General features: G+C 40.5%; 2 protein-coding genes across 5 annotated transcripts; one reads left to right on the top strand and one right to left on the bottom strand.

The window, feature by feature from the left end:
• The first annotated feature begins 331 nt into the window (after positions 1–331).
• Positions 332–3,550, top strand: LOC133739663 (pollen-specific leucine-rich repeat extensin-like protein 1). Of its 4 annotated transcripts, none has more exons than XM_062167445.1 (7): positions 332–529; positions 620–646; positions 743–865; positions 1,297–1,540; positions 1,727–1,789; positions 1,926–1,976; positions 2,172–3,550. In XM_062167445.1, the coding sequence occupies exons 1-7, from the start codon at positions 474–476 to the stop codon at positions 3,423–3,425; spliced, it is 1,818 nt and encodes a 605-aa protein (XP_062023429.1). In that variant the 5' UTR covers positions 332–473; the 3' UTR covers positions 3,426–3,550. The 4 variants fall into 4 exon arrangements, with proteins under 4 accessions (XP_062023429.1, XP_062023428.1, XP_062023427.1 ...); XM_062167444.1 differs by having other exon boundaries at positions 1,926–2,012; positions 2,181–3,550; XM_062167443.1 differs by having other exon boundaries at positions 1,926–2,012.
• LOC133739664 (methylmalonate-semialdehyde dehydrogenase [acylating], mitochondrial-like) lies at positions 3,460–7,358 on the bottom strand. The gene is made up of 13 exons (XM_062167447.1): positions 7,202–7,358; positions 7,025–7,119; positions 6,859–6,930; positions 6,598–6,759; positions 6,430–6,508; positions 6,179–6,333; positions 5,744–5,824; positions 5,559–5,636; positions 4,631–4,666; positions 4,490–4,533; positions 4,315–4,393; positions 3,878–3,968; positions 3,460–3,730 (listed from the first exon to the last, which is right to left on the bottom strand). The coding sequence occupies exons 1-13, from the start codon at positions 7,224–7,226 to the stop codon at positions 3,660–3,662; spliced, it is 1,068 nt and encodes a 355-aa protein (XP_062023431.1). The 5' UTR covers positions 7,227–7,358; the 3' UTR covers positions 3,460–3,659.
• Between the last annotated feature and the right edge of the window lie 8,281 nt (positions 7,359–15,639).

Below are 15,639 nucleotides of genomic sequence, written 5' to 3'. Positions count from 1 at the left end.
GCCGTGATGGTTCAGACATCAACACTAAATACCTATAAAATTTTTCTTTTAAAACAAGTACACGATGATGTCTAGAACTCATAATGTTAATACATAATCGTTCTTTAGAGTCATATACTACATTACATAAAATTTACAAATTAAATTGCATTAACAAAATAATAAATAAACACTCTGACACGAGAAATAGAACCCTCCCAAACAAAATAAAAACCAGAAGTTTGACTGGGTTCCAAACCCCTTTAAAAAAAAAAAAAAAACCAGAAGCTACTTGGAACCTTATTTTCTTGAATATAGAATAGATAAAATACAAAACTTCAGAGTTCCATTTCCCCGCTGTACGAACACAAGTCTTTTGGTCAAATTAAAGAAAAAGAAAAAGTAAGGTCTCTTCTCCAAGTCTTTCAAATTCCGAGACGAGAATTTGATTCGACACTGCAGCCCGTAACCATACGAAGACGCTGAAGCTCAAGATGGGCTTACTGGGTCTTGTTGGATTTGCGCTCCAATGCTTTGATGTTCTTGCATGGTACGCTTTTCCCTACGAAGATGAACACCTTGGTAAAGTTGAGAAAAATTTCTCATAACAATTTTGATTTTGTTTATGATTTACTTTCAGGCCTCTCTTTGCTCTGGTCTATCCTCTGTAAGTCGCTCTCTGACTTAACAACTGTAATATTTAACTCATGATCATGATCATGATCATGATTATGATGGTTTTCCCTGATCATTATTCTGACAGGTATTCTTCCATAAAAGCAATCGAGACAAATTCCATTACAGATACTCACAAGATAAATACGTATTGGGTCGTCTTCTCATTGATCTTGCTATTTGAGCATGCTTTTATGAAGCTCCTTGAATGGTAATTCTTTATTTTCTTTTGCTTTTTTATTGGGTATTTCTATTTTTGATTGCCCAATCAATGAAAGATCACATGGTTTGTTTAGATGTAGATGATCCTCATGTGTAAAGAGTAGGATTACATGAATTTTCTGTTCTTTGTTGTTCTCTAATGTACTTCAAGCTTTTCTAATGGATGTAATATATCATTTCAGTTTCAAACTCAATGTCAAATCAATTTATTTGCATGTACCAATGTATATCTGTGAGGAAGCTTTCATTCCTTTTTCTTTTATCCAGATGTTTTTATGTTTTTTTTTTTCAATGAAAAGAGCTACTTAGTTTGATATCAGTCAGGTTTTTGCTGAATCTTGTTATAATTTTTCAATGATCCCGATGTAATATTCGTTTCATTAACTTTGGTTTCCTATTTTCCATTTCGATACCTATCAGGTTCCTGCTATGGCCATACATTAGGCTACTGATTGTCTTCTTTTTGGTGATGCCCCATTTTGATGGTGCCTTATATGTCTATAAACAACTTATCTGTCCATGCCTCTCCATGGATCCCCAAATTGTTATCAACTCGTTCAACAAGCGGAAGGAGTCCTTTGTGAGAGATAACTTTCTCTCTGAGGTGGAGAGATATGTAAAGGAAAATGGACCTGAAAGTTTGGAAAATTTTATTCCTTGCAAGGTAAGCAGATCTTGTTACTTGTATCATTCTATTTATTCATTATGTACATGAATGCTTCAAAATTTGAAATTTGAAATTTGAGAAAACACAAAATCAGTCTTGGTCAGTAGTACCTTTGATGAAATCATTGTTAGGGATTGATTGCTAGCTCCTGACCCGGTGTCTCACCCCAATTTTTTGTTTCAGTCAATAAGGACAAATCTCGATGTAAAAGAGTTCAATGCAGTTTCATCCATGGATAATGAAGCGGTAGAATGCATAAGATCCCTTATGTGATTTATGGAGATGTCATGGTTCTTTCAATACAGTATTAGTCATTTTGAGCTAGATGACTTGCCTAATACTATTAAGTTGATGATCTGACCTTTCCTGTCTTTTCTTGTAGTCAAAATCCTTAAAGCCAAATGGTCGACAGAATGATATCAAAGCTGTGCAGGTAACGGCGAAAAAGAAGGAAACAACTGCTACTCAAGTAAGGTTTCACATGAATTTGAGCTTTACTCTGTATTTGGAATGTTTTGTTCATGTTTACTTTCTTTATTGCAAAAGAATTGTGTCCATTTCAGGAGTGTATAAATTAAATGGAAAAAAAATATATATCCTTTTGAACCTTGTTTCATTGCATTTGTAGGTTAGTCAGGCAGAGCCTAATCTCACTGTGAATGAAGATGGATTTTCTTCTAGGAAGATGAATGAAAAAGTCATCGAAGTTGCAGCCGACAGGGAAATTCTGAAGACTCCGCCTCCAATGAAAGTCCAGAAGGAGTGGACCACAGTCAATCTGCTGCAAACTCAAACTGATGCAACTTTGAATTCCCCTCTCGGTGATAATAAACACAAGGCTACATACGAGGCACTGAACATAAAGAATGAGGCAGAGCCTAAGCTCACTTGCCCTGAAAACCGTACTGTTGTAGGTATAGAAGATCCAGAGTCTCCTAAAGAAGTCCAGAAAGAGTGGACTTGTGCTCTCTGTCAGGTAACTACTTCATGTGAAAGCACTTTGAATTCCCACCTGCAAGGGAAAAAACACAAGGCAGCACATGAGGCACTGAAAGCAAGGAACCAGGCATTTGTGCCCAAGATTGCCCCAGCTTCAACTGCAAAAACATCCAATCAACCGAATAAGGAGCCAGGAAACAGTATTCCGAGCAGTGGATCAAAACAAAAAGTTACTGAAAATGAAAATGTGCAAGGCCAGAAAAATAGTAGTCCAGCTCCAATCACAAAGAAGCACCACAAACTGAAAGAGGAGAGCGCAGACGGTGTATCCAGCAATGGCCAGAAGGGGAAAATTCCTATACACGTCGTGAAGGTACAAAGTCAACAACCAAAGCCAAATAAAGCTCCAAGGGTGAAGAGTTCTCCTTTGTGGTGCGCAATTTGTAGCATGCACTGTCCTGAGAAATCCATGCCGTCTCATCTCAACGGAAAAAAACACAAGGGAAAGGTGCAAGAACCACAAGAGAACCTCCTGGCCGGTTACCCTCATCACTTCCGCCCCTCCAGTGGGGACTGGAACTGGGCACACCCACCTCCTCAGCTCTCCCACCCACAATTTCCTTACCCCAATTTTCCTCCCCAAAACCCCACCAATTTAAACATCTATCCCCCTCAACCTTCCGCCTTTCCACAACCGCAACCGCCGCCGCCGCCGCAACCGCCAAACCCTAATTTCCCCCTCCAACACCCTATAGATGTCAATATCTTTCCCGCCAACCACTATGGACACTCCTCCTTTTCCAATTACTACCCAACCCCAAGCTCTAATTTCTCTCTGCAAGACCCTAACCCCACTCCCCACTCCACTCCACCCTTTCCTCCTCAGAGCTTCTCCCGTAACCCTAACGAGGAGTTTGACATGGTATATCATCTTAATTGGTGAGTTTGACATGGTATATCATCTTAATTGAATTGCCGTCATAGTTTATCACTAGAAATGCAGGTTAAAAAACTCTTGTAATTCTGAAGACATTTTCTTGATCAGTTTAAATCATGTTCTATGATCTACATGAGTTGCATCCCCTTTAAAGGCTAACAGGTCCTCACAAACTTACTCAACATGTGCTCAATATATAGACACTAACAACGTAATTGGCTTATATGAGTTCCATTTCACTTAACCCTTCAACAAAGGCCCTCTTTCACGGCAATGGCCTGTGAAATAAACAACCACTACACCTGCCTTGCCTGTAATTAAATAACAAACTCAGTAATTAATACCTCAAAGGAATTATTTACAATCAGCTTTTAACCAATAACTACAATGATATAGCAAAATAGATCACTACTATCACCAAACATAAAGCCAAGTAACTGGGAAAAGATAGGTCATACCATAGAAGTTCAAATCCCCTGCAAAAGATGCCTTGCTGCCAGTAAATGAGAAAAAGGGCAAGGGAACTGGAATAGGAACGTTGATACCAACCTGTTTCATACTCGAAATAAGTTAGAAATTGATATAAAATGTATTAACTTTTCTTGCCAGGTTGTTCTTATTAAGTTGACCATCACAATTCATCAGTAATAAAGCTAGAAGGGAAACTGTAAACACCGCCCAGCGGAGCCAAGAAAAATTTGTAATTTAGTTTCTTGTTTGAACTTTCTATCAGTCCAACTATTATTCTTGCAAATTCAGCTACATAAGATGCTCAAAAACACTGCCCAGCAGAGCCAAGAAAAATTTGTAATTTAGTTTCTTGTTTAAACTTTCTATCAGTCCAATTATTATTCTTGCAAATTCAGCTACATAAGATGCTCAAAAACGTAATTACCTGCCCAGCCTCAATCTCCGTCTGAAATTTCCTAGCAGCTACCCCAGATGTAGTAAATATAGAAGCGCCATTGCCATATCTGTTCCAAAAAATAAAGTCCTAAAATAATGAACCCCGCAGAATACTTGGAAAATTGTTCTAATATTAAGGAAATAAGGGAAGCAACAATGAGTACCTGTTTCTGTTAACAATGCTTATTGCCTCTTCTAGACTGTCAGCCTGGTATTAAGAAGAAAAAATGTATGTTAGCAATCTCCATGCCAGGAAAAGAAAAGAGGTGCCTCGCTGAGAAACAGGAATGTAGTCATCTATATACCTCCAAGCAAAGAAGAACTGGACCAAAAATTTCTTCCTGCACAAAAGGTAGAAGATAAATAAGTTCACATCATCATAAAATCCAGACAATTTACCAACGGGTACAAGTCTATCCTATCCACTGAAGAATGTATTGATATCCAGGTTCATAACTATGAAATATCAATGTTGGAGGATTCTTCAGCAACACAAACAGTGGAAAATGATGTATACAAAACTTTAGTTTTGTATGAAACTTAATATAATACCAAACCAATTAATAATGCACCTTTAAAACATGTATATTCTAAAAGGCAGTCTATTCATGATAAGTACATCTAGGATGGATATAGTGCATGCTACTGACTCGCAACAGAGATAATTTTTGAAATTTGAAATTTGAATTTTGAATCTGAGTATACAAAAATTGCTAATTGATACAGTAGGATGGATAGTGTACAAGCTGATTGAAATGGGTCAATGATCACAGATAGTTTTATGTCTTTTTTGAACCCTCTTATTTGAGCCATAAAATTAGAAGGGAAGAATGTCCACCAGAAGAAGAATTTTGAAAATCTTCACCATTCACACTAGTGCTAAAATCCATTATTCCTAAAAAGAACCTAAATAATGTACTTTCCTTATTTCATTATATTCTGGCCAGATATTGGATTGATGATATCCTCCATTCCCATATCCATATCAGTGGCTTCATAAACAGATATGTTGGTGGATATTTTAATTCATGATCTACCAAGTGCTCTCTAGAAACTAAGACTGATCCACCAAGCAGAAAACAAAATGGAAAATTTAAGGAAAAGAAAAATGCCAAAAAGAAAAAAAGAAATATTTTCATTCATGATCTACCAAGTGCTCTCTAGAAACTAAGATTGACCACCAAGCAGAAAATAAAATGGAAAGTTAAAGGAAAAGAAATATGTCAAAAATACCTTGTAGCACTCCATGTCAGCTGTAACATTTGATAAGATAGTAGGGCCAATAAAATTGCCATGCTCATAACCTGGGACCTGCTTGTCATGCATGAAGGAATCAGAGCAAATCAATCTCTCTGAAAACCGAGTCAGTTGCATATATAGACATTAAGAGGAAAATTATTAAATCTACAAAAAAGTACCACTATATCTCGCCCATCCAGCAATAGCTTGGCACCACTTTCAACACCAGATTGGATTAGATTGCATATGCGCTCCTTGGCCTGTGAGTGAATCCCATAACATGTCATTAATAAAATCTAAAAAGCAACCATGTCACCCTGATGTTTTCAAGGAACTGATACCGCTGCCTTAACAACATATGCTATTTTTGAAGCTGCAGTGTTGAAGCAGATGCATCATGACAGTGTCTTGCCTAAGCATTTAGGTGACACACACACACACACACGAATCCTGTTGTATAACTTATGAACAATAAGAGAAAAAGAGGTGAAGGCGAAAGAAGAAAGATGTTTTCAGACATGCACACGGTCAATCATGCAAATGATAAAAATTAGAAAAGACAGTAGTCAGTCAATCATCCAAGTAGAAGGGGAAAAAAGAGATAGTAGGCTCACCCATAATGGAATCATTGCCGGAAAGTTGAACGGACAAATCCCAGCACAAACACCAAGTGGCTCTCTAATGCTATACGTGTCAATTCCATTTGATACATTAGAAACATATTCCCCCATTTGAAGAGTTGCTGTGCCACAAGCATGTTCTACCACCTCTGAATAAGAAAAACACAAAAATAATCATCACCGACTAAAACTCCACTATTAGAATGCACAAAGTATTCTTAACAGCAAAGTGCGCGCACACTAACCTAGCCCACGAAACACATCACCATGCGCATCCTTTAACGTCTTCCCCTGTTCTGTAGTAATATTCAAGGCTAACTTATCCTGAAAAGAGAATACAGTTATCAATATCACTCAACTAAAAGCATTTCATTCAAATCAAGGAAATAAAACTTCAAACCCATCACACTCACAATGTCTCTCCGGATAAGCTCTTGCAGCTTAAACATGACACGCTGACGTGTCGTAACGGGTGTGTTACGCCATGTTTGAAAAGCCTTCTTTGCTGAAGACACTGCCGCTTTGAACTCCTCATTTGTGGTCAACGGAACTTGCGAAACAACTTGTTGCGTGGCCTAAAACAAAAAAAAAAATTTAAAAATAAAAATAAAATCAGAATCATAAATTCTGCGAGGAAAACAAAAGGATACGAGTAAAGCAAATGAAGAACTTACAGGATTTATGACATCTATGGACGCAGAGGATTGTGAATTAACAAAAGCACCTCCAATTAGATTAGGAACTCTCTGATGTTATACAAACAAATCAAACAAGAAATTCAATAAACAAATTACAAACATCATAAGATTGGAAATCAAAATAGTAAGATGGATCGATTACCGGAGGAGTAGAAGACGAGGATGGCTCAGCCGCTGTGGAGAAATGAGAGCTACGGACAGCAAAGATCGTCGCTCTAAAAGCCTTGAGATTTCTCACTGCGAAACACAGACCATTTCACACAGTGCATCACAAAATCCAAAATCTATGAACAAAATGCTTTTGAATTTTCCGTAATACCTCTTGGAATTGAAAGCTGCAACATTTCTTCCTTCTCTGTTCTTCTTTAGATGAATTTTGATGGAGTAGTCAAGAGTGTCACTGAGAGGCCTACTGGATTTGGGGTTTTAAAGAAAATGGTGGCGACGAACTAGCCCCGTCCGATGGAACGCTGACGTCAGCAGAGTGATCTTTTTGGTAGTAACGGACGGCTGGCCTTTATTGTGGACACCTGGAGTGCGATCACTACTTACTATTTAAATATTTATTTGCTGACGATGGAGGGATATGGGATATATCTTACACGTTATGGCTGCTGAGTGTGAGTGTGATAATAATTTTTTTTTTGGAAATGTGAAATATTTTTTTGTACATTTTTTTTTCTCAATTCTTATTTGAAAAATGTTATATTCACATTCCTATTATTTTATATTTCAAATCAGATTTTATAGATAGATTAAATGACCAAAATAGACATCTATATATTAAAAGAAAAATAATAATAATTATACCTTCCTTATATGATTCTATAATTATAAACACTATAAATTTCTATACATGCATCCTCATTTAAAACAAGAATAAAGTTAGAAACCATCTAATTTAAATTTTCCTTAAATAAATTGTAATTAAATGGGGTGAGAAACCATATAATTTAGAATTTCAAAATCAATGGCATTAAATGTTTTTAAAACAAATCGCTTTACTCCCACTTTTAGTTTTTTTTTTTCTAAAAGTTATGATTAGTCAATTTATTATCTAATACAAAACATCACAGGTATAAAACTTTATAATTGTTAATTTGTTTGACCATCCAATGACAATTTCGTAGTTCCGCCATTGTGGAGAAACTACTGATACAGTTTTGGTTACTCAAAATTTTATACTTGATCAATATGGTGTTTAGTGGATGAGAACTCAAATAATACGAAACCTATTTCTAAGCATCTATTTGAAGGGAACAATAATGAATCCTTATGGATTTCCCAATAACTAAGACAAGTAATTAATATGGTCAGTTATACTAATCAAATTAAATAGTAGCCTTAATGTTGTTAAATAATAGTGTATTTCATGGTTTGTTAGGTTATGGATATTTTAGGTAATTTGGGTTGTGTATTTAGTAAAATATTAGAATGAGAAATTAAATGGTAGGTGAATTGAGTAAGGAGTGTGTATTAAGTAATTAGGGGTGTGTATTTAAAACTTCTCTTCTTATTTTCATTCGGTACCTGGTGAGATTTGATTTGAAAATTTATATATTGAAATACGTTCGATGATGATATGACAATGTAGGTTGTACCATGTTTGTAGGATGGAGACGTACGTGCACGAGTGTTCACATGTGTGAATGCAATAAAAAAAAAACCACATGAAATATATCAAAAATCGTTGGATATGATATTGTAGATACGACTTTTACTATTTCATTCTTAATTGTTAGATAAAATCTCATAACCAATAAAATCAAAACAGTTGGCTATTACTATATGAATCTTGTTTTTACACATAGAAAACCCATATACAAAGAGGATTTAAATTCAGATATTAGTGTAAATTTACACACACACACACATTTTAACCATGAACCAAATCATATATAAATAAGAAAGACATAAATATCCACATTTAACATTATCAAAAAAAAAATCCACATTTATTATGATTTAAATTGCATAATGTTCACCTAGTTAGTAGCTGACGAAGAAATTTATACTCAATCATCGTTGAATGTAAATCTAACGATAAAAAAATAAACTAAATTAAGAAATAATTAAATACCACCATTGAATTTATATCCATGCCAAGAGTGATTTGAGTATAATTTCCTTAGTCAGTTACCGATCAAGCTAACACCATTGTTTAAATTGTTATAATCTAACATTTCTAAATCATATAATTACTTTATAAAGACAAAAATGTAAATAAATAAATAAATCACATGAGTCGATCAAATCATAAAATGGGCAAAACATTTGGTGCTGATTGAGACATTTCTTTTCAACAAAATATTGGTAAAAATAGCTTAATATAGGATTAGTGGAGGCTCCTATTTATAATTCAGGATGTTTTTCCATTGATTAATGTCATCGGAGTTTAGATACTAGGTCCCCCCTCCCCCGACAACCAAATTGTACGTGTTCAGTAGTTTCACTAATCAAGGAGGTTTGAGTCCTACTGGATTTGGGCTTTTAAAGAAAAGGGTGGCGAGGAACTAGCAGCGCCGTCCGATGGAACGCTGACGTCAGCGGAGTGATCTTTTTGGTAGTAACGGACGGTTGGCCTTTATTGTGAACACCTGGAGTGCGATCACTACTTACTATTTAAATATTTATTTGCTGACGATGGAGGGATATGGGATATATCTTACACGTTATTGCTACTGAGTGTGATAATAATATATTTTTTGGAAATATGAAATTTGTTTTTGTGAATTTTTTTTTCTTAATTCTTATTTTCATTCGGTACCTGGTGAGATTTGATTTGAAAATTTATATATTGAAATACGTTCGATGATGATATGACAATGTAGGTTGTACCATGTTTGTAGGATGGAGATGTACATGCACGAGTGTTCACATGTGTGAATGCAATAAAAAAAAAAACCCACATGAAATATATCAAAAATCGTTGGATATGATATTATAGATACGACTTTTACTATTTCATTCTTAATTGTTAGATAAAATCTCATAACTATAAAATCAAAACAGTTGGCTATTACTATATGAATCTTGTTTTTACACATAGAAAACCCATATAAAAAGAGGATTTAAATTCGGATATTGGTGTAAATTTACACACACACACACACATTTTAACCAATAACCAAATCATATATAAATAACAAATACATAAATATCCACATTTTGTTTAAGGATATCTCTATTTGTGTTTGACCCAAACTCTAGGTTACTTGACCTAGTGGTAATAGGATTTAATTAGAAGAATCTAGAGATTATCTTTCCTTGTATGATTGAGATTTTATGCATTGTAATCCTCTATATAAAGAGGCCCCTATTATTAATGAGAAAACACAGCGATTATCTCTCAATTACCGTTTCCCTAAAACACGTTATCAGCACGAGCCCTAACCCTAGCTTTAGAAACCAAAACCCCAGAAATTGATCAAGCTCCACCGGATTAGCCTTGCCTGCGCTACTACTGCCTCCGCAGCCCCCACGTCGCAACTCAACGCTAACCCTACCTGGTTAGCCTCGCGACCCCGCGGCTTCTCCGCAGCATCCTCGCGGCCCCGCAGCACCCCCGCAGCGTCCTCGCGGCCCCGCGGCAGCCCCGCAGCATCCTCGCTGCCCCGCGACATCTCCACAGCGGCCTCGCGGCATCCCCGCAGCATACCTGCAGCGACCCCCGCGACTCCGCATTCCCGTGACTCGCTCGCGACCGCGCGACCACCGCAGCTCCTACACGCTCTTGCGCTTTTCTGTCCCCGTGAGAGCTCCCTGTATCTGCTGCCCCCGCAGCCTTACGCTCGCTTGCTGCCCCCGCAGCCCTACGCTCACCCGCTGACCCAGCAGCCCCTACAAGCCCCTGCGCTTGCTGCCCCCTCGCGGCCCTGCAGCTCCAGCAGCCTATCCCCGCAGCCTGTTTTCCAACATGCGCGTGTTCTCAAGCCCTGAATCAACAAGTAAGTCTTTGAGATTAAAGTTCCCGTTTTTTAGTTTTTCTCCTTTTTCTCTTCTTTTCTCAGGGACTTGCAAACTCCCTTCTTCTACCCCCCTTTCTTCTTCATAGGGGAGACCAATAGCCGAACTGTGGGGGTTCGTGCTCACTCCAAGCTTGGAGCTTGTAGAATCCTCCAAACTTAGAGTTTGTTGAGATGTTATGATCGACCACAAACACATCATTATTTCGATCTAATCCAATTCCTCTTGGAATCGGATTTCTTGGAAGCGACTACGCTCAGAAATCCCTAAATTTCTTGGAAGCGACTACGCTCAGAAATCCCTAAATTTCTTGGAAGCGACTACGCTCAGAAATTTCTATTGTTTTCGTGGTAGCCTTTTCGCTCCGAAACTAACCCTAATTTCTTGTTCTCTTTCAGGATGAGTAACCTGAACAAATTGGACTTTGCTCCATTGGGAACAACTGGCTCTAGATATCACAGGTGGGTTCGTGATGTCCGCCAGCATCTCAAGGCCGATGGAATCTTGGATATGATTCTCGAGCCTAGCCAGGACATGCTAACTGTTGAGCAAGCTCAAGCTTTGAAAGCAAATAGAGCAGCCTTAGAGGCAAATAAGGCGAAAGCCATCATCCTAATGACTCGTCATATGGATGATTCGCTCCAGTATGAGTGTATGAATGAAGAAGACCCCAGAAGGCTATGGGTCTCACTCGAAGAAAGATTTGGCAACGTCCGTGACTCCCTGCTTCCTGACCTAGAAGTGAGATGGCATAGCCTCCGCTTCTGTGATTTCAAGTCAGTTCTTGACTACAACTCGGAAGCACTTCGCATTAAATCCTTAATGGAATTCTATGGTAAAGAGATCACAGATGCGATGTTGATTGAGAAGACTCTCTCTACCTTCCCCGTCTCTGCATTGATGGTTGCTAAGAACTATCGAATCGATGTTACTGCAGGACGGATCACAAGGTTTCATGAGCTCATTGGAGCTATGAATGTCGCTGAAAAGCATGACAACATCCTTGTGAAGAATTATAATTCGAGATCCGTGGAAATAGAGCATATTCCGGAATCCAATTATAGTCGCGCCCCTAAGAGAAGGCGCCAAGCGCGAAACCCTAACCTTAAGGATACTTCTGGACGTTCTGGTCCATATAATCGCTCTACTTGGGAAGGTAACCGCCAAAATAGGCGAACACGGAACCGAAGAGGTCAACGTGGAAAGAGAGAGGGAGGCAACGCCTCTAGCCATGTTGGTGGTGCCACCAACACTAAGAGCCATCTAAATGACACTTTCGAAGCGCCTCAATCAATGGAGTCTGAGCGCAGAGATGTATGTTCTCGATGTGGAGTATCCGATCATTGGGCACACATTTGTAGAGCTCGTGAAGAAATTGTCACCTCCTACAAAGCATATTGTGAAGCAAGAGAAGCTCACTATGTGGAACAAGATGATCTAGAGTGCAGGGTTGAAGACTACAAATCTGGCTGGGATCGATAGATCGCCAATTCTGTTTAAGTCTTTATTTTTCCAAGAGATGTAATGGGCAATTGCCATTTTGCATTAGCTAGCTTTTGGGTTAGATTCCCCTAATGGTTAAGAGACAATGATGTACTCCGTTGGCTTATGAATACAATTTCGAGTTCCTTTCATTATGACTCCATTTTGATTCTGAGCATAATTCTTTGTGACTACGATGGCTTGACCATTAGTATTAATTCAAGGACATGGAATAGCCCAAGTTCCCTTTGCCAAATGGCACCTTGATTACTGTCACAGAAACTCTCTACTCTCCTAGGGCAAATCGCACCTATGAATAGCCAACGGATTCCGTGCGAAACCGCATGTAGAGAACTGAAATGAGTTCCTTTGCAATACCTCTAACGATTGCAAACAAAGGCGCATCTTAGAGAAGTTTATGTGTCTCTCTAGTGGACTCTATGTCACTATTCGAGCTATTAAATCCAATGAAGTTATGAGAGAAGATCTCTTGGATTTAGACACATATTGGCTTTGTAACGACAGGATAGATCATTCTAGTCATGATATGATGATCCGTCTACTAAAGACTTCACACGGACATCCATTCTTCAGAGTGAGAAGAAGCAAGAATCGAAAATTGATTCCCGGACTTCGTGTGACTGCCGCTACCGCCGCATCTGGCGCAGCCGCTGTCCTTAGCCGCCGTAGGGCAGCGAAAGTCCTTTGTGACAACGCCATAAACGGCGCCAACCATGGCCATTCCGCCATGAATGTTCCTTCCCATGGCCATGCCGCCATGGATGCCACTTTCCATGGTTCCACCGCCATGATGGGTGATGTAGTCACATATTTTGCTTCTAATAGCGCTACAGACGCTCATGCCTAACCAAACTCCTCATTGGTTGCTTCTAAGGCACCTCGCTCATTTTGCAAAGCCCGTTCCTTAGGGAAATTAGGACTGAGACCGTCCTATGCAAAGGATATAAAAATACTCATTATGTTCTTACATAGAATCCATGGGGATTCTATGGACTGATTCATCCAACTTGCGGACGTTTAAATATCTCATGATATTGGTTGATACGCAAACACGCTGGTCACGTGTTATGCCATTGTCCACTTGTAATGTTGCTTATACTACACTCCTAGAAAATATCATATGACAACGGGCTCACTCCCCGGATCATCCTAATTCCGTCAATTGGACTTGACGATGCTAGAGGGTTTACATCGAAGACTTTTGATGGTTATTGCATTGGAACTAATGTTGGACATTATATTCCCATAAACACACCCAATTGGTCTCGCGGAAACGACTACGATGGTAGTCCGGACATTGGTAATGCTCACTAATTTCCTTATATCCGCTTGGGGTGATGCAATATCGCATGCAGCTATGCTAATTCGTCTACGACCCACCGCCACTCAACCTACCTCTGCGTTACAGCTAGTGCCTGGGTACAAGTATCGTACTTACGCATATTTGAGTGTGCCTTTATGTGCCAATTGCGCCGCCACAGCGCTCTATAATGGGTCCTCACTGACGAATGGGCAACTACGTTGGATTTGAGATTCCAACAATCGTCCGCCACTTAATGCCCTTGCATGGCGATCTCCTTACCGCTAAATTAGCGGATGTCACTTTGATGAGACAATCTTCCCATCGTTAGGGGGAGAAAACTCGCCTAGCTGAGAAGTCCGGCGGAGAAAACTCGCCAGTGGAGGAAGAAGGCCGGCGGAACTCGGAGCTCAGCGGAGGTTTTGAGTTCGGCGGAGCTTCGCAGCAGGCCTGGAGTTCGGCTGAGCCTCGGAGCGCAGCAGACCTAGAGCTCGGCGGAGGCTCCGAGTTCGGCGGTGCTTGGGCTTGCTGCTGCCTTGGCCGGTGAGTTGGGCGGAGTTACCGCTTGGGTCCCAGCTGAGGAAGTTGGGCGGTGAACAGTACAGCGGAAGTGGCTGCCAGCGGTGTATCCCGGCGGTGAAGTTCGAAGTTCGGCGGTGAACTTCCAGCTGGCCGCTAGCGGAGCGGAGCGTGATTAGCGGATGTCGGCCAGCGGAGCTCTTGGACGGCGGAGTGGAGCTTTGACTAGCGGCTTGAGGCTGGCGGGGGTTTTGCCGGCGGTGGCCTCTAGCGGTCGTTTGTTAGCGGTAAAGCTTGGCTTTGTTCTTAGCGGAGGAAGAAGTTACCGCTGATGGTTCCTGGCGGAGGAAGTCAGCAGAGGCTGCCCAGAGGTCGCCGGTTGGGGGAGCGTGGTCGTGGCCAGCGATAGCGGAGTTGGCTAGCGGTAGAAGCTCGGCGGAGCTGTGTTTGTGATGCCTTGCTTGGCCGTACCATGCCTGGCTGTGTGTTGCCGCTGATGGTGTTAGTCGGCTCTAGAGGGAGGCTGATGGACGGCGAGTGGTACCGGTGAAGGATGGCCAGCGGGGGCGCTGAATGGAGGTTGCCCGGTGGTGCAGTCCGGCGGTGGTGGAACTGCCCAGCAGTGGATGCCTTGGTCGGCGGAGGAGAAGCTTGGCGGTGAACAGTCCAGCGGAGGAGAAGTTCGGCGGAGCGGACCTCGCTGATGGAGCTTTGGTCGGCGGAAGAGAAGCTCCGCGGTGAAGACCAGCGGTGGTGAAGCTGGCGGAACGGAGCAGAGGTTGCTGACCGCTAGGCATAGCTAGCGGTGGTGTGCCGCCGGTGTTGATGATCGAAGAATGGCCATGGGTGCCCAGCGAAGCCTTCTTGGTGTCCAGAGAAGATTTGCCGCCAACTTATCAATTTGTTTTTTTTTTTTTTTTTTTGAGATGGTCGTTGACCATTGATATGGGCGTTGACCAGAGTTGGGCGCTGACCGGAGTTGACCAGCCCAAATGGTTCAAAGTTCGTGATATGTGACGAAGCCTTTGTGTGTCGGCTTCCCACAGACGGCGCCAATGTTAACGTTTGTGATCCGTGGGATATCTAGTTAGCTTTAGAAAGAGAGGGAGAGAGAGAGAGAGTGACACAAGATGTATAGCGGTTTGTCTCCGCCTTAGTGGGAGACTACGTCCACTTGAAAGCTTATACTAGTGTGTTGAGCCTTGCGGCTCAAGAGGGATTACAAAGCATGTAATGGGATGTTATGGAATGAATGGTGTTTAAGTGGGAGGAGGCATTCCTTTTATAGGTGAAGGAAGCCATCTCCTTTACATTTTCTTAGATGTGGGACAAGAAGTTACTATTCTAGTCTTGAAGAGCATATTGTGGAGGCAACTTGGCAAGGCCGGAAATGTGGCTTCTCGGCGACGGATTTGCGACTTCCGGATACCGTAGCGTAGCTTGAACATAGGGCTACAAGATGCAAGTAG

The sequence above is a fragment of the Rosa rugosa genome, chromosome 3 (assembly GCF_958449725.1).
Source record: "Rosa rugosa chromosome 3, drRosRugo1.1, whole genome shotgun sequence".
Lineage (NCBI taxonomy): Eukaryota > Viridiplantae > Streptophyta > Magnoliopsida > Rosales > Rosaceae > Rosa > Rosa rugosa.
The sequence above is the reverse complement of the archived record's forward strand: the minus strand, read 5'-3'. Positions and strand labels throughout refer to the sequence as shown.

Bases quoted from the DNA above. Each gene is read 5' to 3' on its own strand.
- LOC133739663 (XM_062167443.1), top strand. From the start codon at position 474: ATGGGCTTACTGGGTCTTGTTGGATTTGCGCTCCAATGCTTTGATGTT. The intron at 530-619 runs GTACGCTTTTCC...ATTTACTTTCAG, and splicing joins TGCTTTGATGTTCTTGCATG to GCCTCTCTTTGCTCTGGTCT. The intron at 2,013-2,171 runs GTAAGGTTTCAC...TTGCATTTGTAG, and splicing joins AGGAAACAACTGCTACTCAA to GTTAGTCAGGCAGAGCCTAA.
- LOC133739664 (XM_062167447.1), bottom strand. From the start codon at position 7,226: ATGTTGCAGCTTTCAATTCCAAGAG. The intron at 4,394-4,489 runs GTACTCATTGTT...TTTTTGGAACAG, and splicing joins AGCATTGTTAACAGAAACAG to ATATGGCAATGGCGCTTCTA. The intron at 3,969-4,314 runs GTAATTACGTTT...AGTATGAAACAG, and splicing joins CGGAGATTGAGGCTGGGCAG to GTTGGTATCAACGTTCCTAT.